This window comes from Pristiophorus japonicus, chromosome 1 (genome assembly GCF_044704955.1).
Source record: "Pristiophorus japonicus isolate sPriJap1 chromosome 1, sPriJap1.hap1, whole genome shotgun sequence".
Classification (NCBI taxonomy): Eukaryota; Metazoa; Chordata; class Chondrichthyes; family Pristiophoridae; genus Pristiophorus; species Pristiophorus japonicus.
Genome location: NC_091977.1, coordinates 164,753,316 through 164,774,979, shown reverse-complemented (window position 1 = coordinate 164,774,979; position 21,664 = coordinate 164,753,316). Strand labels below are relative to the sequence as shown.

At 43.6% G+C, this 21,664-nt stretch overlaps 1 protein-coding gene across 3 annotated transcripts in view; it reads right to left on the bottom strand.

Annotated features, from left to right (window-relative positions):
* Positions 1–20,642, bottom strand: part of chd1 (chromodomain helicase DNA binding protein 1) — a 260,522-nt gene extending 239,880 nt beyond the window's left edge. For all 3 annotated transcript variants that reach the window (XM_070884355.1, XM_070884362.1, XM_070884360.1), the window contains exons 1-2: positions 20,434–20,642; positions 19,294–19,491 (exon numbers count right to left, since the gene is read on the bottom strand). In XM_070884355.1, the coding sequence (XP_070740456.1) occupies positions 19,294–19,346 (53 nt within the window). In that variant the 5' untranslated portion in view covers positions 19,347–19,491; positions 20,434–20,642. The remainder of the gene's footprint in view (positions 1–19,293; positions 19,492–20,433) is intronic.
* Between the last annotated feature and the right edge of the window lie 1,022 nt (positions 20,643–21,664).

The window sequence follows — 21,664 nt, the reverse complement described above, 5'->3', positions numbered from 1 at the left end:
CGCGCGTTTTGGGGGGAGAACGCGCGTTTTGGGGGAGAGAACGCGCGTTTTGGGGGGGAGAACGCGCGTTTTGGGGGGGAGAACGCGCGTTTTGGGGGGGAGAACGCGCGTTTTGGGGGGAGAACGCGCGTTTTGGGGGGAGAACGCGCCTTTTGGGGGGGAGAACAACGCGCGTTTTGGGGGGGAGAACGCGCGTTTTGGGGGGGAGAACGCGCGTTTTGGGGGGGAGAACGCGCGTTTTGGGGGGGAGAACGCGCGTTTTGGGGGGGAGAACGCGCGTTTTGGGGGGGAGAACGCGCGTTTTGGGGGGGAGAACGCGCGTTTTGGGGGGGAGAACGCGCGTTTTGGGGGGGAGAACGCGCGTTTTGGGGGGGAGAACGCGCGTTTTGGGGGGGAGAACGCGCGTTTTGGGGGGGAGAACGCGCGTTTTGGGGGGGAGAACGCGCGTTTTGGGGGGGGAGAACGCGCGTTTTGGGGGGGAGAACGCGCGTTTGGGGGGGAGAACGCGCGTTTTGGGGGGAGAACGCGCGTTTTGGGGGGAGAACGCGCGTTTGGGGGGAGAACGCGCGTTTTGGGGGGGAGAACGCGCGTTTTGGGGGGGAGAACGCGCGTTTTGGGGGGAGAACGCGCGTTTTGGGGGGAGAACGCGCGTTTTGGGGGGGAGAACGCGCGTTTTGGGGGGGAGGGGAGAAAGTGTGTTTTGCGGGGGGGAGAAATTGTGTTTGGGGGGGGGGGAGAAAGTGTGTTTGGGGGGGGGGAGAGAAAGTGTGTTTTGGGGGGGGGGGGGAGAAAGTGTGTTTTGGGGGGGGGGGAGAGAAAGTGTGTTTTGGGGGGGGGGAGAAAGTGTGTTTTTGGGGGGGGGAGAAAGTGTGTTTTGGGGGGGGGGGGGGAAGTGTGTTTTGGGGGGGGGGGAGAGAAAGTGTGTTGGGGGGGGCGGGAGAAAGTGTGTTTGGGAGGGGGGGAGAAAGTGTGTTTTGGGGGGGGGAGAAAGTGTGTTTTGGGGGGGGAGAAAGTGTGTTTTGGGGGGGGGGGGGAAAGTGTGTTTTGGGGGGAGAAAGTGTGTTTTGGGGGGGGGAGAAAGTGTGTTTTGGGGGGGGGGAGAAAGTGCGTTTTGGGGGGGGGGGAGAAAGTGCGTTTTGGGGGGGGGAGAAAGTGTGTTTTGGGGGGGGGGAGAAAGTGTGTTTTGGGGGGGGGAGAAAGTGTGTTTTGGGGGGGAGAAAGTGTGTTTTGGGGGGGAGAAAGTGTGTTTTGGGGGGGAGAAAGTGTGTTTTGGGGGGGAGAAAGTGTGTTTTGGGGGGGGAGAAAGTGTGTTTTGGGGGGGGAGAAAGTGTGTTTTGGGGGGGAGAAAGTGTGTTTTGGGAAGGAGAAAGTGTGTTTTGGGGGGGGAGAAAGTGTGTTTTGGGGGGGGGGAGAAAGTGTGTTTGGGGGGGGGGAGAAAGTGTGTTTTGGGGGGGGGGGAGAAAGTGTGTTTTGGGGGGGGGGGGAAGTGTGTTTTGGGGGGGGGGGAGAAAGTGTGTTTTGGGGGGGGGGAGAAAGTGTGTTTTGGGGGGGGAGAAAGTGTGTTTTGGGGGGGGGGAGAAAGTGTGTTTTGGGGGGGGGAGAAAGTGTGTTTTGGGGGGGGAGAAAGTGTGTTTTGGGGGGGGAAGTGTGTTTTGAGGGGGAGGGGGGGGGAGAAAGTGTGTTTTGGGGGGGGGGGGGAGAAAGTGTGTTTTGGGGGGGGGAGAAAGTGTGTTTTGGGGGGGGGGGAGGAGAGAGAAAGTGTGTTTTTGGGGGGGGGGGTGAGTGCGTTTTGGGTGGGAGGGGGAGAAAGTGTGTTTTGGGGGGGGGAGAAAGTGTGTTTTGGGGGGAGGGGGAGAAAGTGTGTTTTGGTGGGGGGGGGGGGTCTTTTTGTGGTTTGTTTAGTGCTTTGTAAGTCTTGGTGCTTTAAATGTACTAACTGCGCTGATTTCTTCACTGCCCGCAGAGCTGGCCACATACGTTGACCTAAGTCGATTTGGAGTAAGTTCTGGCTGGCCAAAGTGGCATAAATGGCCAAAACTGGCGTAAGTGTCTGGGAACTTTGAAATTTTGAAAAACATTTTTTAACAATCATACCTAACTGACTTACTCTGGAGCAAATTTTGGGGGGAAAATGGCATTTTTTAAACTTACGCCAGAAAAAACAACTTGCTCCAAAAGAATTGATGCAAGTCATGGCCAAAATTGGGCCCTTAAAGTCACTCAGGCTGTGTCAACCAAGTCACTGAGTATCCTATCGATTGAGTTAATTAGATAAGAACGATGCAATTTTCTGGTTCAACATGTGGTCATGGAGCAACACGTCAACACTTTACGGAGTGAAACTAATTAAGAGTAGTTTACCAAAGGCCACCAAATGCTGCTGTTAGTTGAACACTCGTCGTTCACCACTGGGGCCTAGGTTCAAATCAAACCCAGACTAAAGTGATCAGGATTTGGTGAAATTAGTTTGGGCCATTACTAGCCTGCAGCGCTAAAATATTCTAATTCAACACTGGTGGCTGGTATGGAAAATGGGAAAAAAAACATCACATTGATACAGCAGGGGGTACTCTTCTGAGGTTGTGCTGCAACAGCATTGTTAGTGAAGAGCAGAGGAAATTGCATCTGATTGTGCTGCACCTAACCTGACCTGGGAATGGTTAATTCTGACACTGGGGCCGGAAATTTAATCAGAAGACAGGTTGGGAGCAGGGGGGACTAGGAAAACCCTCGAGAACGGGTTTCCTGCAGGCACCATTGAATTTAACGGTAGGGCCTGATTTGCATTTAAAACCTGTTTCCGACCTGCAGCCAGCCAAATAGAGGGGCTGCTGGCAAAGAGGCCTGCGGCACTAGGCTGCAGAGGGAAAGGAGCGATTGGGTGGGGGCTGAAAGAAGTCCCGAGAACAATTAGGAGGGGGGTAGGGAGCGAACATCGGGGACCTGGAGTACGATTTGGGGGCATGGCGGGGGCCCCAAAAGGGCAACCAGAGGCCTCGTTTGGAGGGGGGTTCTCTGATCGTAGAGGATGGATTGGGCAGGGATGCTGGATCCAGCAGTCCTCGCCTTCCATTCGCAGACAGATATCCAGAGGCCTGCGAAATCCAACCAAGCCACAGTTAAATTTGAAATGCTGATTAAATCTGAGGCACGCCAGCCTCATAATATTTAAATGAAAGACTGCCTCCTGTGCGTGGGCTGGCTGCTCCGCCCCGCCTCCCATCCCACTGGCATTAAAAGTGGAAAGTGGGCGGGTTGTGGTTGGGATTCCTTTTTTTATAAACACCAACTTCGCATCCAACACCAACCCACCCATTTTTTGGGGTTAAAATACCTCCCCCCGCCACCCACCCCATTCCGTTTCTGAAATAGAAGATATTCATTCCCAGCATCAACATCTCTCATCTTGATCATTTCTAATTCACATAGTTGCTAAGGCTTTTAAAAATAGCCACGTCAACTACATATTCAAAAAAACTGTGTTTAATTGCACTACTTCCTTATGCTAAGGCAATTAATTTTTGTGCTCTGTCAAATCAATGCATACAAGTCTATAATAAACCCCCAATATTCTGCAACATGAAAAATATTGGGTCAAATGTTGCTGTACCAGAACATCCAGTGACATCTCCTGTTAGTTAGACTTGTCACTGCACGTTTAAGTTTATTAATTTTCTGCGTATCAAGTTGCTGAAAGTGCAAGCTAATCACGTCGCTGCGAGAGAAACAAGGAATCTGGAACCTGAGTGAACAGGGAAAGCAACTGTGTATCTTATTAACCAATCAGGTTGAAAGATTGTGACATTAACAGCACAAGGACTGCGAAGGAAGTGTAAATTAGAGTGGGTGAATTCAATGTTAAATCAGGCTCAGAAAGAGAAATACTGGACGGAATCTTCCCAGCCCAGCGAGTGCAAGTTTGGAGGCGGGCCTGCTGTCAAAATGGTCCTGATTGACAGCAGGGCAGAAGTCTGCTCTGAACCCGTCTCCGTGTCAGTTCTTCAACTGTCGGATCTGTCTGCGGATCGCAGACCCGACACCAAGCGGCGGGCCAGCCAATTAAGATGTTCAAGAGGTAATTTAAAGGTATTTAAAAGGATTTTACCTAGGCACTTACCATTTTGCCAAGTTTTCAATGAGTTTGCCATCCCTCGGGTTTTACACCAGGTATGTGTGTCGGGTTCTCAGAGACTCTCCATTGTTTTGCCTAATTCACAGCTGCAGAAGTAGAATAAAAGCCATAGCTTTCCAATGTCAGAAACTGAAGCCTTCATGATTTGGAAACTTTTGTGCTGCATGCAGTTTGGAAGTGTCTGCAGTGAACTCTATCCACTGTCACCGCCTTGGAGCAACCTCTCTCACCACTGACAGATCGCTTCGGTCATCTCAACCTCACCTGCCATCTATTCCCACATTACAACAATGACTACACTCCAAAAGTACTTAATTGGCTGTAAAGCACTTTAAGATGTTCGGTGGTCATGAAAGGCGCTATATAAATGCAAGTCTTACTTTTTCTTTTATACCAGCAGCATCGGTGCCCTTCAGCAAATCTCACCTTGGTCCTCAGAATCCCACCACGATCAGCCCCAACATCATCACTAAACACACCAGCATCACCAACAAAAACACCGACCTACTGCACAATCACCTGATGCTGCATAAGACATGGGGCATCAGCACCTGACCACACTGCTGCCCAGGTGATGGCCTCACCACAGCCAGATTTACTTTACTTCATGCTATGCACCCTGGCTGCCACACAATGAGACAGGTTGGCACCTTCCCACACCAGTGAGCTAGTGAGATGGGGAAGTGACAATGCAGATAGAGAGGGATGGGAGGAGGTGCAAGGTAAGTTGGTGTAAGTAAGGATGTGCAGGAATAGTGTAGGAAAAGCAGAGTGATGGGGATGTGATGAGTGGCACAGCAGGATGAGGTTGAGTGTGGCTTTGCAGCAACATTTCGCCATCTACTGAGATCATTGAAAGGTTTGCGCAACAGCAGTCTGGTCCTCCTGACGACATCCTTGCTTGTGTCCTCCTGTGCAATGTGCAACCAGGTGAGTTAATGTCCTGGGGAAGTCTCTTCTGCCCATTGGAAGGGAAGAGAACATATCTGTGTGCTGTGACTCCATCCAAAAGCATCTGTCTGGGTGCAGCCGTGCATCTTTTTGTAGTGTTTGCAGCACCTCAATGCTGCAGAACACTGACAGAACTGTCAAAAAAAAGTTGCCCATGGTCCCTTTAAGGAAATCGGCTGATGATAAGTCATCAGACCCACTTCCTGTTAATTTGCCAGGAACCTCACAGCACGGGCTTAACAAGCCCCATCAGCGTAAAATCAGATCAACAGAGCTCATAAGAACATAACATAAGAAATAGGAGCAGGAGTAGGCCATAAGGCCCCTCGAGCCTGCTCCGCTATTAATACGATGATGGCTGATCCGATCATGGACTCGGATCTACTTCCCTGCCCACTCCCCCATAACCCCTTATTCTCTTATCGGTTAAGAAACTGTCTATCTCCGTCTTAAATTTATTCAATGACCCAGCTTCCACAGCTGTCTGAGGCAGCGAATTCCAGATTTACAACCCTCTGAGAAAAGAAATTCCTCCTCATCTCAGTTTTAAATGGGCAGCCCTTTATTCTAAGATCATGCCCTCTTGTTCTAGTCTCCCCCATCAGTGGAAACATCCTCTCTGCATCCACCTTGTCAAGCCCCCTCATAATCTTATACGTTTCGATAAGATCACCTCTCATTCTTCTGAATTCCAATGAGTAGAGGCCCAACTTACACAACCTTTCCTCATAAGTTAAGCCCCTCATCTCCAGAATCAACCTAGTGAACCTTCTCTGAACTGCCTCCAATGCAAGTATATCCTTTCTTAAATATGGAAACCAAAACTGTATGCAGTATTCCAGGTGTAGCCTCACCAATACCCTGTATAATTGTAGCAAGATTTCCATGCTTTTATACTCCATCCCCTTTGAAATAAAGGCCACTGTACCTTTTGTGTTTCATGCACCAGGACCCCCAGGTCCCGCTGTACTGCAGCACTTTGCAATTTTTCTCCATTTAAATAATAAATTGCTCTTCGATTTTTTTTTCTGCCAAAGTGCATAACCTCACACTTTCCAACATTATACTCCATCTGCCAAATTATTGCCCACTCACTTGGCCTGACTATGTCCTTTTGCAGGTTATTTTTGTGTCCTCACACGTTGCTTTTCTTCCCATCTTTGTATCATCAGCAAACTTGGCTACGTTACACTCGGTCCCTTCGTCCAAGTCGTCAATATAGATTGTAAATAGTTGGGGTCCCAGCACTGATCCCTGCGGCACCACACTAGTTACTGATTGCCAACCCAAGAATGAACCATTTATCCTGACTCTCTGTTTTCTGTTAGTTAGCCAATACTCTATCCATGCTAATATATTATCCCCAACTCCATGAACTTTTATCTTGTGCAGTAACCTTTTATGTGGCACCTTGTCAAATGCCTTCTGGAAGTCCAAATACACCACATCCACTGGTTCCCTTTTATCCATCCTGTTCGTTACATCCTCAAAGAATTCCAGCAAATTTGTCAAACATGACTTCCCCTTCATAAATCCATGTGACTCTGCCTGACTGAATTATGCTTTTCCAAATGTACTGCTGCTGCTTTTTCAATAATGGACTCCCAACATTTTCCCAACCACAGATGTTAGGCTAACTGGTCTATAGTTTCCTGCTTTTTGTCTGCCACCTTTTTTTAAATAGGAGCGATAAATTTGCAGTTTTCCAATCTACTGGGACCTCCCCAGAATCCAGGGAATTTTGGTAAATTACAACCAATGCATCCACAATCCCTGCCGCTCCATGGAAGCAGGAGCGGGATCGCAGTCCACCACTTACCTCACCCGCACTTAGCCCGCCTCGGTGTGTAAAATCACAGCCAATGAGAGGGAAAGGAAGTTTGGTGAGAGAGCGAGCCAAAAGGGAAAAGTAATAAAAATAATTTTACATTACATCTCCAATAACAATTAAAACCTGAAGGAATGAGGTTCCACACTAGTAAATAGTTAATTTTCAGTGCCAGAGAGGCTGATTGGTAGTTTTTAAACACTCATCACACAATTAAATGGGTACTTAGACTGGAATGGACAATACTTAACTTTGTGAAGTTTAGATCATATCTACTGCACAAATACAACAATTTCATGCCATTCAATGCATTTCAATGGCTATACCATTTTTGTATAGCTACCGGCACAGCAGCGCAGTTCAGACAGAAACTTTTGGATACGAGTTTAACCGCGCATCTGTCCCTCACTTGAAATCGCTGCACCATTTGCACATAATGAATAGCGCCATTAGTCAGTGTAGTGATCAACAAGGTTTAAAAGTATTGTGATTTACATCTTCCTAGTTAATGCCTTGTTAAACAAAAATAATCTGCAATTAATCTATTCATCATTAATAATAGCCACACATGAGTAAACGTTCAACTGCATGCTGGGTAATAAAAACCTGGAAGAGTTGCCAAAGTGTAGACTTCAAATATAAAATGATGTTTATGAGATGTGTACAAAAGGTTATTTAACTGCAGAGGCAGGAATTTCTTTGCAACAAATTTGGAATTTCTGTGGATAAGCATCATAAGCAATACAGTCTCAATTCAGCATTTTGCATGATTTGTATTCAACCGTCCCCCTCGTTTAACTTTATTCCCAATAGAATTGGGTGTTCTCCAATAGCTACTGGATTTCAATAATAGGCTGAATGAAAGTGAGTGGAGGGCACAATAGCTAGGGAATTAATACAGTCACTGGAATTCTCTAGTTTCCAATAAAATTTTTGACCACTGATCCATTTTGTAAACTGTGATATGCAATGAATTTATCTTCTATTTAGAAAAACCATGTTGGGAGCAAAGCTATCACAGGTTTCTGAAATGTTAAGGAATTAAATTAGCATTCCAAAAATGTTCAAAATGTATCCCAGCAATAGCCGAAATGTACTGATGTACTGCGACACGGATTAAGCTTGAAACAAAACCAGATTTGAGAGTTAACAGCGCCACTGATATGCAATTAAAGAAAACACTGGATCGTCAACTTTAGAGAAACAAACAGCCTTACTGTACATCAGGTTGGAGCGATTTGCAAAAATATTCACGAGAAGTGGTATGTGAGAGAGCACAGCAGAATGATCTGGTGCTGCTGCTGGAATGCACTGGTCCGTTACACCAGTAACAATACCGCTGTCACTAGTCTACAGGTTTCTGGGTCACAAGGTTGTGGGCTTGAGTCACAAATCAGGACTTGTGCACATAATCTAGCTGACACTTTAAAGCAGTAGTGAGTGAATCTTACATTGTTAGAGTTACTATCCCCCATCTGTCTCTATAGGTGTATGTTGAGGTGCTATTTAAGAAGGAGCAGAAAATCCTCCTGCCAACCTGGCCAACATTCTTTTCTCAATGAGTATCACAAACAAATTAACAGGCCGTTTATCTCGTGTTGGTGGGAATTTACTGGTACAGAATAGTTGCCATGTTTGCCTACATAATAGTCACTGTATTCCAAAAGTAATTAATTGTCAAAATATTTCAAAGCACTACACACAATGTCATTAAGCTAAATACACTGGTCTCAGTACAAAAACCAGATCAAATGTTACACGTTGGATTCAGTGGAATATCACTGAATGTTCTTGCAATTCACCTTACAATAGGGTCTTGAATCAGGCAGACCACAGGTCACAGAAAATCTGATGGCAATTCAATGCAGTTACCAGTTGAGTAGCATCAATGAGTATATTATTATAGTCAGCACTCCTCTGAACTTTTCTTTTTCATTGCTCTGAGCTCCAAGTGGTTTGTCCTACGTGCTCTTTTGATTCCCTGTATCCTCAGTGCTTTAAAATCAAGGCTCGTTGCACTATATCTACATCAACTCATTCTTTTCCACCAATTTAATCCTCTCCATGATTGCTTCTTACAATCTTCAGGCTTCTGAAACCCAGACTTGGCATCAAATGGAAACAAGCTTGCAAAATTCCATCCAGTATTTAAAGCAAAAGCTATCTCAATGCCTGTCTAATACCCAGTTTACACCTACATCTCGCTTAAATCTAACACCTGAAGATCACTGTACAGTCAGTTTTACACTCCGAATTGGTTCCAACAGTGAAAAAAATATAGGGCCCAAGTTTCCACATGATTTGCGCCCGATCTTTAGGAGCAACTGGTGGAGAACGGACTATCTTAGAAATCGCAATTCTCCACATTTTTTTTTCTGCAGTTCTAGTCAGTAAGAACAGTTCCACTTTGGAACAGAATTTTTTCTTCAAAAGGGGGCGTGTCCGGCCACTGACGCCTGATTTCAAAGTTTCCACAGTGAAAACGTACTCCAAACTAATTTAGAATGGAGCAAGTGAAGATTTTGGTAGAACTGAAAAAACCTTGTCTACACATTAAAAAATCAGGCGCAGGTTACAAATTAGGCGTCCAGAACGAGGTGGGGGGGGGGGAGGAAGGGAAGTCATTAAATTCTATAATAAATCCTTATTTATACTTCTATAAATAAATCCAACCTGAATAAACATTTATAAGCAAAGAAAACATTAAATAAACCATCTTCCTACCTGTGTGAAAGTGCTTCAGCCAGGGAGAATGCTGCAGGCGTTCGTTCCCGGGGAGGGGGGGGGGAGAGAGAGAGAGAGAGAGAGAGAGAAAGCCGTTCATTCCCGGGGGGGGGGGGAGGGGGGAGAGGAGGCAGCCGTTTGTTCCCAACGGCGGGCGGGGAGGGGGAGGGAAACGGCTGCCTCAACTTTCTGAGGCTTCCTGCAGCCTTCTCAGTGCTGATGGCAATGTGCTTTTATTAAAAAATGTTCAAAAATTAAACAGCTACAAAGAACTACAAAAATGGCCGAGTGCCAATGTTTCCTTCACACTGCGCATGCGCGACCACTCCAACGCGCACGCGCAGCGTTGCCGGCAGGGAAAAAAACTAATTTAAATGGTACCCGTCCCCTCCCATTTACAAAATCGGCGCGAGTGAAGGCTCCGCCCCCCTGGGCGCCGCGCCAAACAGACATGAAGCTGCAGGGCACTCCAGAAGCGCACGTTTTTTTTCCGGCGCCGTTTTAGGCGCGAAAAACGGGCGCCCAGCTCGGAGGGGCGCCCGTTTTTTATCGTGTGGAAACTTGGGCCCATTAATTCTATCTGTGTTTGCAACAGTTTTATACAATGAGATACATCAATGCTCCCCAGTACAATAAACTAAACTTTGTTTATTCCATTTACCAATAAAAATGTATTTACTGAGCATATAGGTGTGATTTCCTTACCAGATGTTACTGTATGGCAATTAAAGGTATTGACCATATCCTGGCTTGAAGTACAACTTTCATTTGTATTGTGTACAAAGATACATCTCAGAGTACTTTATAGGGTGGTGGATAGTGGACAGCAAGCCAAGGAGAGAGGAAAGTTTTAAGATTCTTGAAGGCAGAGAGGAAATGCAAGCTGGAGATACTGAGGGAGAAAGTTCCAGTGAGTGGGGTAAGGTGTCTGCCGAAAGGAGAGCACAGGGATCGTGGAATAGGTTGGTATTGGAGGGTGCAGGGACAAAGAGGAGAGTATGGAAACTGTGTAACGATTTGAAAGTGAGGAAAATAACCAAATCAATTATTTGGGGCACAGAAAGCTAATGGAGTTTGGCGAAGACAAGAGTGATACATGTGATACAAATACAAGCTTTAGTGCAGTTCACAACACTCGCAGTTTATGAACAGTAGAAGCAAAGAGGCTGACAAGATGAACATTGTAAAAAAACCAGCTGTGAGGCGATAAAATCAGAGCAGGATTTTGGATGTAGGCAGAAGGAGCTGGGGTGGAGCAGACAATGTTCCGTCGATGAAAGAACGCAGTCCTAGTCACAGAGCAGATGAAGAGGCTGAGATCAGGATCAAGCAACATAAGAAATAGGAGGAGTAGGCCATACGGCCCCTCGTGCCTGCTCCGCCATTCAATAAGATCATGGCTGATCTGATCATGGACTCAGTTCCACTTCCCCGCCCGCTCTCCATAACCCCTTATCCCCTTATGTTAAGAAACTGTCTATTTCTGTCTTAAATTTATTCAATGTTCCAGCTTCCACAGCTCTCTGAGGCAGCAAATTCCACAGATTTACAACCCACAGGGAAGAAATTTCTCCTCATCTCGGTTTTAAATGGGCGGCCCCTTATTCTGAGATCATGCCCTCTTGTTCTAGTCTCCACCATCAGTGGAAACATCCTCTCTGCATCCACCTTGTCAAACCCCCTCATAATCTTATATGTTTCGATAAGATCACCTCTCATTCTTCTGAATTCCAATGAGTAGAGGCCCAACCTACTGAACCTTTCCTCATAAGTCAACCCCCTCATCCCCAGAATCAACCTAGTGAACCTTCTCTGAACTGCCTCCAAAGCAAGTATATCCCTTCGTAAATATGGAAACCAAAACTGCACGCAATAAAGGTCAAGATACCACTGGCCTTCCTGATCACTTGTTGTACCTGCATACTATCTTATGTATGCAAAACCTTGTAACCAGCATTCTACCGCCACCAGAGGGCGCATCTGTTGGAGTCCCAAGGGATCCCAGCATCCCTTGGGAGCACTGCATATAAGCAGGCCTCCCATGCTGTGCCAGCACTCTGGAGTCAGAATAAAGGGCACACTTACTCAAGTCTACAGTACTCACATTGCTTTAACTTGTGTTTCATGCACAAGTACCCCCAAGTGCCGCTGTACTGCGGCACTTTGCAATCTTTCTTCATTTAAATAATAACTTGCTCTTTTATTTTTTCTGCCAAAGTGCATAACCTCACACTTTCCAACATTATACTCCATCTGCCAAGCTGAGGTTCTGCACCTCTTGGCTAAGTTTGTGTTGCAGTTGGGGAATGAGATGGAGTCAAAGCCGGAGGCGTATTCACAGAGCAGGATTTTGGATGTAGGCAGAAGGAGCTGGGGTGGAGAATGGGTGAAGAAGATGGCTTCAGTTTTATGACAGCAAGCTGCAGGTGGTTTTGAGTCATCTAGGTTTTAATGTCAGATAGGCAATAGGAGACAGTGGCAACAGGCAAATATACAAGTCTGGGTGAGGAAAACGATGACTCTCTCCCACTTAGTGTGCATAGCATATGTTTATTATGAAAGGATATTAACTCTCATGTAGATAGCCAAACTCTCAAACTGTGCTTGTAATAGTTGTAAAAACATGTTATAGAAATCCACGTTACTCTTTTTTTTTTAAAAAGCATTTGAAGCGCACAGTATTTTTGCATTTGCTCACTGCCGAGTACTATAAAACCTGAAAAGTCAAGCAACTATCAACCATTAGCTCCTTCAGTGATGAGGACGATGCTACTCACTCCAACTGATACCAATGCACTTTCCTTTTGTTGTTATGAACTTTACAATTTCTCTTAATTTTTACAATTCTATATTATCTTATCCAAGGAATCCTTGATTTAAGCCCAGGAGCTGATGGCACCATTGAAAATATAAATTACTTCTAAACTAGCTGTTCTCAGAACACAAGCATGAAGATTTTTATTTTTTTTAAATGAATATTTCTGATTTGCAAGTCAGAAATTCCCAATGCCAAATCATTAATAAGCTTTATTGTTACTAAGACAGCTGCTGCCATATTATTTTCCAAGTTATCAAGATTCACACACTGAGTAGACTGTTCCAATTCTAGGCAAGTGTATTTTTAAGAACTTGAGGATGACTTGTATCTACTTTACTGCACTTTTTAATGCGAAAATAATGAACATAAAAGCAGATTAATGCAAACATTTCAGAAAGCCAAAGTGGAGAAGGCAAAGCAAAATGTAATGGGAAAGAAAAAGGAAAATACAAAGTATTAACACAATGAACAATGTAAAGTCTGAGTTAATAAGTTGCATTAGTGCAAATATTGCTTTTGCAACTTTTTAGTCAGCCAGCCATAATACCAGTATGCAAGTCTTACCCACAAGTTTGTTGATCATAAAAACCTGCATAAGATGCCACCTCTACAATGTTTGTAATATGTCACCAGAAAATAACCCTCAATACCAAAGAGCAAGTAATGTGATTGCTATACCTTTCAGTTTTTAGACAGTATCAAATTTAGGACAATATCACCTATGTTATTTTGCCTACATTATTTCACCTCTACAGCACTCTGTGCACCTATACAACAACAGAAGTCAAATTAAGTGCTTAAAAAAATGTAAACATGTCCTGCATTACTAGCAAGTGCCTTGCAGAGAGTTTAAAACAGTATTTCAATCTTAGGGCTCTGCAGATATTCACAAGAAATGCAACATCAAAATGGATGTTTTTGTGTGGTTGTGTGCTTCTTGATCATTATCAATGTACTGTTAGCTTTAATAGTTAATTGCTAAATCCAATACCTCTTAAAAAAAAACCTGCATGAGCATCTAGCAAGAAATAGGATTGAAGGTTATGAGGGTAAATTTGGGCATACAAGTGATTAGTTAATGGAACACTTTATGGTATGTTATTGTATATAGAAAGAATACTTAAGGAAGTTTGTCTGGGTTTTTTTGGAAGTCGTTCCTAGTTCAAAATGCCTTCAAGAAATCTTGGATTGTGTTTAGATGGAGTCCATGACAGTACTGTATACAGTTGCTTGGTAAATTGGAGGGAATGGGCTCAATGGACTGAATATTTTCCTGTTTCAGGATTTCTTATGCTCTTATTTAAACAGAAATAATTTCACGACACAAAACACTACCTTGGTGACTAGCAGTAGCAGTTAAGACGCCAACAGTTTGGTTTCTGGCATAGAATATAACAATGAAAGACCAATTCCGAAGACACAAGAACATAAGAAATAGGAGGAGGAGTAGGCCATACTGCCCCTCGAGCCTGCTCCGCCATTTAATACGATCATGGCTGATCCGATCATGGACTCGGGTCCATTTCCCTGCCCGCTCCCCATAACCCCTTATCATTTAAGAAACTGTTTATTTCTGTCTTAAATTTATTCAATGTCCCAGCTTCCTCAGCTCTCTGAGGCAGCGTATTCCACAGATCCACAACCCTCAGAGAAGAAATTTCTCCTCATCTCAAGTTTTAAATGAGCGGTCCCCTTATTCTAAGATTATGCCTTCTAGTTCTAGTCTCCCCTATCAGTGGAAACATCCTCTCTGCATCCACCTTGTCAAGCCCCCTCATAATCTTATACGTTTCGATAAGATCACCGCTCATTCTTCTGAATTCCAATGAGTAGAGGCCCAACCTTCTCAACCTTTCCTCATAAGTGAACTTCCTCTGAACTGCCTCCAAAGCAAGTATATTTTCTTAAATATGGAAACCAAAACTGCACGCAGTATTCCAAGTGTAGCCTCACCAATATCCTGTACAACTGTAGCAAAATTTCCCTGCTTTTATACTCAATCCCCTTTGCAATAAAGCCCAAGATTCCATTGGCCTTCCTGATCACTTGCTGTACCTGCATACTATCCCTTTTGTGTTTCATGCACAAGTACCCCCAGGTCCTGCTGTACTGCAGCACTTTGCAATCTTTCTCCATTTAAATAATAACCTGCTCTTTGATTTTTTTCTGCCAAAGTGCACTTTCCAACATTATACTCCATCTGCCAAATTTTTGCCCACTCACTTAGCCTGTATGTCCTTTTGCAGATTTTTTGTGTCCTCCTCACACATTGCTTTTCCTCCCATCTTTGTATAGTCAGCAAACTTGGCTACGTTACACTCGGTCCCTTCTTCCAAGTCGTTAATATAAATTATAAATAATTGGGATCCCAGCAATTATAAATAATTGGGATCCCAGCACTGATCCCTGCGGCACACCACTGGTTACTGATTGCCAACCCGAGAATGAACCATTTATCCCAACTCTCTGTTTTCTGATAGTTAGCCAATCCTCTATCCATGTTAATATATTACCCCCAACCCCGTGAACTTTTATCGTGTGCAGTAACCTTTTATGCGGCACCTTGTCAAATGCCTTCTGGAAGTCCAAATACACCACATCCACTGGTTCCCCTTTATCCAGCCTGTTTGTTATATCCTCGAAAAACTCCAGCAAATTTGTCAAACATGACTTCCCCTTCATAAATCCATGCTGACTCTGCCTGACCGAATTTTGCTTTTCCAAATATCCTGCTACTGCTTCTTTAATAATGGACTCCAACATACATGTAAGGGAGTATAAAATAAGATGCAATTATAGACAGAAAGGTTTAGCAAAAGTATGTTGCTATTTTGTTTTCTCCTCTCCTTTCCCCACCCACCTCAGCTTCCCTGTACTGTGCCCATTTTCCAACTGAGGGCAATCCAGCTAAGATAAGCAAGGGCAAACTGCAGTAACTTGCTCGCCTATGTTCTTCTTGCAGATATAGGTGAAAGTAAAGCATTACCACATAAGGGATTAGAGACTCAAAGCCACAACCTACCACTAGCTGCTGGAAACTTTGATCATCACACAATCATGTCTATTTTTCTGTATTACAGAACACATCAAAAGTTAGTTAAATGTGTGTCCCCCAACTAAGGGCATTTGTTTTATTCTATTTGTCAGTGTGTTTTAGAGAATGGGTAATTGCAATATATTATGACCATTATTTGATCAATATGAGAATGACTGCTCAGAAAAGGAGACCAACGGTGCAAAAGGCAACTAGCCTGTCGTTTAAAGCTATTTAATCTCCCTTAACAGTGCAGATTACTACATCTGTTTTTTTTAAACACACATGGTTGGTACACAACATGAAATGACCATAAACCAAATAAAAATACGACAGAAGTTTCTCATCTAAGCTGACAAGTTTAACAAAAAATTTACAAGCAAAGCAGACCATAATGTTCAGTTCCTGAAAATATTTCCTGGGGTTCTCAATAGGAAACTTTAAGTTAAGTCTAAAGAGAAATCCTTCAGTTAATGTATTACTCAGAACAACCTGCACAATTACTTCGAGATAACTCATAGAATCACAGAATGCCACAGCATAAAAGGAAGTCATTCCGCTCATCGTGCCTGTGCCAGTTCGTTGGTTGAGCTATCCAATTAATCCCACTCCAGTGATCGTTCCCCACAGCCCTGTATTTTTTTTCCCTTCAAGTAGTTATCCAATTCTGTTTTGAAAGTTACTATTGATTCTGCTTCCACCACCCTTTCAGGCAGTGCATTCAAGATCATAACTCGCTGTGTAAAAAATATATTCACTTATGTCACCTCTGGTTCTTTTGAAAATCATCTTAAATCTGGTTACTGACCTTTCTGCCACTGGAAAGTTTCTCTTTATTTACTCTAGCAAGACCATTCATGATTTTGAACACCTTTATTAAATCTCCTCTTAACCTTCTCTGTTCTAAGGCAAACAACCCCAGCATCTCCAGTCTCTTCACATAACTGAAGTCCCTCATCCTTGGTCATCTTAGGTAAATTCTTAGGTCATTCTGGTAAATCTCTTCTGCACCCTCTCCAAGGCCTTGATATCCTTCCTAAAATGTGGTGCCTAGAATTGAACACAATACTCCAGCTGAAGGCTAATCAGTGTTTTATGAAGGTCCAGCATAACTTCCTTGCTTTTGCACTCTATTCCTATATTAATAAATCCAAGAATCCCACATGCTTGCTTAACAGCCCTGTCCTGTCACCTTCAAGGATTTGTGTACATACATCCCAGGTTTCTGTGTTCCTGCACCCTCTTTAAAATTGCACCATTTAGTTTAACCACACTTTTCTGCATTAAATGTAATTTGTCATGTATCTGCCCGTTTTACCAGTCTGTTACTATCCTCCACGTTGATTACTACATTTTCATGTTTTGTATCATCTGCAAATTTTGAAATTATGCCCTGTATACCCAAGTCCAAGCAATTAATATATATCAAAAAGAACAGTGGTCCTAATAGCGACCCCTGGGGAACACCACTGTATACTTGCCTTCAGTCTGAAAAACAACCGTTCGCCATTACTCTCTGCTTTCTGTCCCTTCGCCAATATTGTATCTATTCTGTCACTGTCCCTTTAATTCCATGGGCTTTAAATTTTGCTAACATGTCTATTATGTGGTACTTTGTCAAACACCTTTTGAAAGTCTATATACACAACATCAACCACATTACCCTCATCAACCCTCGCCATTATTTCAAAGAACTCAATCAAGTTAGTCAAACATGATTTATCTTTAACAGATCCATGTTGACTTTCATGTATTAGCCTATACATTTCCAAATGCCAATTAATTGTGTCCCGGATTATTGCATCTAAAAATTTCCCCACCACTGATGTTAGGCTGGCTAGTCTGTAGTTGCTCGATTTAACCCTCTCCCTTATTATTAATTATGTGCCAGAGTCAAAAAAAGAAGTGCCTATTGTAATGGACAAGAAAATCAGGTAATGCTGCAGTCATTGCACTGTGAACCATTTGCTGAACTGATACTGGCAATGGACCACATTTGTAACACAATGCAATGTTCTGGCAATAATGCTAAAATACAACAAAAATAAGGATTAACAAAGAAACTGAGTGTGCAATATTTGGGTATTATAGCATGCAACTGTATCTCGTCTCTCAACAAAGGGGCAGCAGTTTAGTCTAATATCTATTAATCTATTATCTATTTGTATACTTTAACATAGTTCAAAGATCATTTTACATAATGTTGGCATTTAACATGGTCTAAAACTAAACTATTTTAATTCAAAAATCTATTTCTTTCAGAATCTAGATATTATATCAATGTTTACAAAACAGAGCTCTTTTTTTTTTAAATGAGAATGCTCTCTCTCTCCTCAAAGTGTTGACTTCATGTTAGGCTACAGTTACACAAGATCCATATCCCTCCAGCACATCATCCAAATGGGCATTAATTATGTGTACAGCTTGATTTTTTGTTTGTGGGAGAAAAGGACCAAAACAAATTTGCTTTTCTTCTCCCTCTCATTTTTAGCAGCAACCATTATTTGAGAGGTGACTTCTGTTAACTGGATGGTATGGAATAGATACTCCTTTCAGTGTCAATAATGCTTCCCCAGGAGGCATGCTTGCAATAAAAAGAACTGCAGGTTTTATTTCCTCCTTCTGAGAAAATACATCTTGCAACAGTGCCATATTACATCAACTGAAAAGTGATTAAAAATTCACTCAGCTGGTGGCAATAGTTAAGCAGAAGTTTATCATGATACAGTACACGAGTTGGGAAACAGACACTATCGACGAGGCTGACACCCCCCTCTCCTTAATTAAATGCCTAATTTCCTTTATTTTAAAATAAGGATAACCTGCATCCAACCCAAAATTTGTGCATTCAAAGCAGCTAAATCAAACTGAGCAAGTATAAAATTATGTTGTGCATAAACTTCAGTTTTTGTGATATTGAAAAAATAAATAACCCTTATACAATACGATTCTCCAATGATGTGGCCTGACACAATATGATCTTCTGCATTATGCCCAAAATTTCACAATACTGTGCATTCTTAATACATATGCCACGGTAGCTTGATTATAATTGTGGTTTATTCATTTTCGTGATTCTGTATTCTCCCACACCATGAACCTACTCCAACTACTGGAAGATACACATGGGCACACCTTTGATTCCTCTTTTTAATGACCAACAGCTCTGTTGCCAGAGGATTGACGAGCCCAAAACTCAGGACTTTTTTTTTTAAAAAGTAGCCAGATGTTGCAACAGGAAGAGAGCAAGATTGTATTCTAGGTGAGACCAAACGGACTTTCTTCACCAAATGCCTCTTGTAATCTATGTTGCAACTTGCCTATGTTCCAGTCAGCAATTTTTAACTGGGGAATGGCTGATATAGGAACTCTCTGCATGGCAAATCAGATACACAAAGATGTCCCAAGGCACTGGAAATCCAATGATCTATGCCATTCACTTCAAGTATGTTACTTGAACTTGGTTTTGCTGTCACACACTTGAAGGGTCAAGATGTCAAACTATAAGTAAAAAAACCTAAAAGAGCTTGAACACAGATATTACATTTTTGGAGCTTTCTCATCAGGAATTTTACCAGAATTTGCATCTTCTGCCAGCATTAGTATCCAAATCAAGATGTTCAGCAGTGTAGAGTGTGGTAGAATGTTCAAATTATTGGGAGCAGAGGGAGAGAAATACATTCCCATTTTTATAAGCACAACCCATAAGGATTTATCACTGAAACGTTTTAACATCCTAATGTTACAGTACAGTAACACAGTATATTTCTGTTGCTTACAGAGTTAAGAAGTAAAGCTTTTAATACCTCGAGTCTCCACTGCTGTTACTGACGCTGTCCTCGTCACCGTGACCCTCCATTTCCAGGTTTGAAAAGGAAAGTATCAGATGAGAACCTTCACTTAAGCTTGAAAACTGCTAAAATCCTACTCCGAAATAAAACGTATTTATCGGTCCACAGTGGTTCTGTACTTCTGCTTATCCTCCAAATGCGTACCCCACGTTTCTGCAGTAAAAGAAATTGAAGTATTTAGGATAGAAGTCTCTATGATCTCAAAAACTGCAGTTATTCAAATTACAGATAAACACGGATCACGTATTATGACACAGTTATCGCTGCCTGACAAAATCAAATCACTGGCATCGATTGCGTACGTAAATGTCATAAAACATTAAAAAATAAATAGAAAACAAAATGTTCTGTTTTCGTTCATCTAATCGATTTCGATTGTCTAGGTTTCATTTTTATACTGTGTGGGATCACCATGCGGACTCCTACTGTTACTTGCAGAATAAATGTAAATGTAAAAGACAATCTGTATAATCGAAACAAAAAATGACCACATTGTAATGTCGCTTCTACCATTAATGTCTAAAGTGTTATTTTTGCCGGAGAATACCAGACCCGTCATTGGGTCTTCATCGAGCGTGGGAAGCACGGCTTCCAGGGAAGAGAATAAGCCAGACAAAGAACGTGTGGGGAGAAAATCCCAAAGATAAGAGAAATAAAAAAAACAATTCGTTTCTGTAAATGCCTGCAGTCTTCCGATACAGCCGGTTATCATGTCGGCGGCGCGCGGGTATACGCTGGGGCCTTGGGTGAATAACAAAGCGCCTGTGGGTCGGACAGTGGGATTACACCGTACACCCATTCCCAGGCCTGGGCCTAGCGCGCTATGTGTCGGTGTCAGTCCGCCTGCCAGCCTGTCCGGGCAGCCTCTCCACATCGCTCGCTGCCGGCCGCTGGAATGTGCGGGGGCTGTGTGGGCGCACGAGAGCCCGCCGCGACCTCTTAGCGGGTCCCGGCACATTCCATTGGAAGTCGGCGCTGCCCGGCCGAACCTCAGCCCGGAGCTCGCGCTCACACTCTGTCCCAGCATTCTATCGGCTCCCCAGCTCGTCCCTGTCCTCCTCTGGGGGGGACTCCGGGAGGGAGGACATTTCTCACCCGGCGATTCGGTTTTGTTCTCCTTGAGTGTTATTGTCGTGTCTCGTGCCCCAGTTCCCTTTTTCTTTCTCTTGTAATTGTTCCTCTCTCGCACTCGCACTCGCACTCGCTCTCTCTCTCTCTTTCAGTTTGGCTGCCGACAAACAGTTTTATTTTGCACACACTAGCTCCCTGCCGGCAGACACCGCCGCCATGACTCTCGTTCACACTCCGGGTCGGGACCTAGTCGGCACTGACGTCAGCCGCACACGGAGGGAGGGAGAGAGACGGGGACAACAGGACGAAGGAGCATGACGGGAGATTGGAGCCGCTGCCCCGGGCTGTCAGACGCGCTCCCCCAGCGAAACCCTTGCAGCGCTGCAGCAGCAGCATCCTCACATTCAGCAGTGGGCTGATACATCCAACTTTACTCCATCATAACCCGAACGGCACACTCTACGGAAAATGCTGCAAATTTAACAGGATCGCAAATTTAAAAATATATCAAGTGTTTGAAATAGGCAGGAGGTCTATAAGGAGAAATGTAAAAACTCGTAAATGTTTGAAGCATGGATCCTAAATCAAGGTCCACACGTGAAACATTGCTACCTTTGCAGTTGTTGACGGAGCTGCTGTGCATTTCAGCTTCAAGTATTGTTAATTTCCAAAAACGTCCACAAATTAAATGTTTCCTGCCATACAAAATAATATTACATAGTATATACGGCACAGAAACAGGCCATTCGGTCCAACCAAGTCCATGCCGGCGTTTATGCTCCACTCGAACCATGTGGAAATGTAAAAATCTATCCAGTGTGGCAGTTGACTATAAACCTGCCCTATTCAAATAATGCTACTGCAATCTTGGTAATTAGTGATGTTACACCATTTCTCCTCCTGGACCCAAAGATCATGTGTGGTGACTTGCCCCAGATCCATTCTTGATTCCCCCTTATTATCAATACGCTATTTCAGCAACACAAGCCCCAAACATCAATTCAATTTTTAAGTACGAAACCTTCAAAATCTTGGATTTCTGTTCAACCCAGAGCTGAGCTTCAAATCTCACATCAATAGAAAGCAAAATCAGGTGGACTGTAAAACAGACGGCTGAAGCGTTGCCATCCATTTCCCACCCAGTGGAAATGGTTAAAATCAACCCTTTAACTCCACCTCTACATTATCAGCCACAATCGGCACCATGTAACCCACACTTCTACTGAAACTCTTATGCACGCTTTATCTAGAGTCA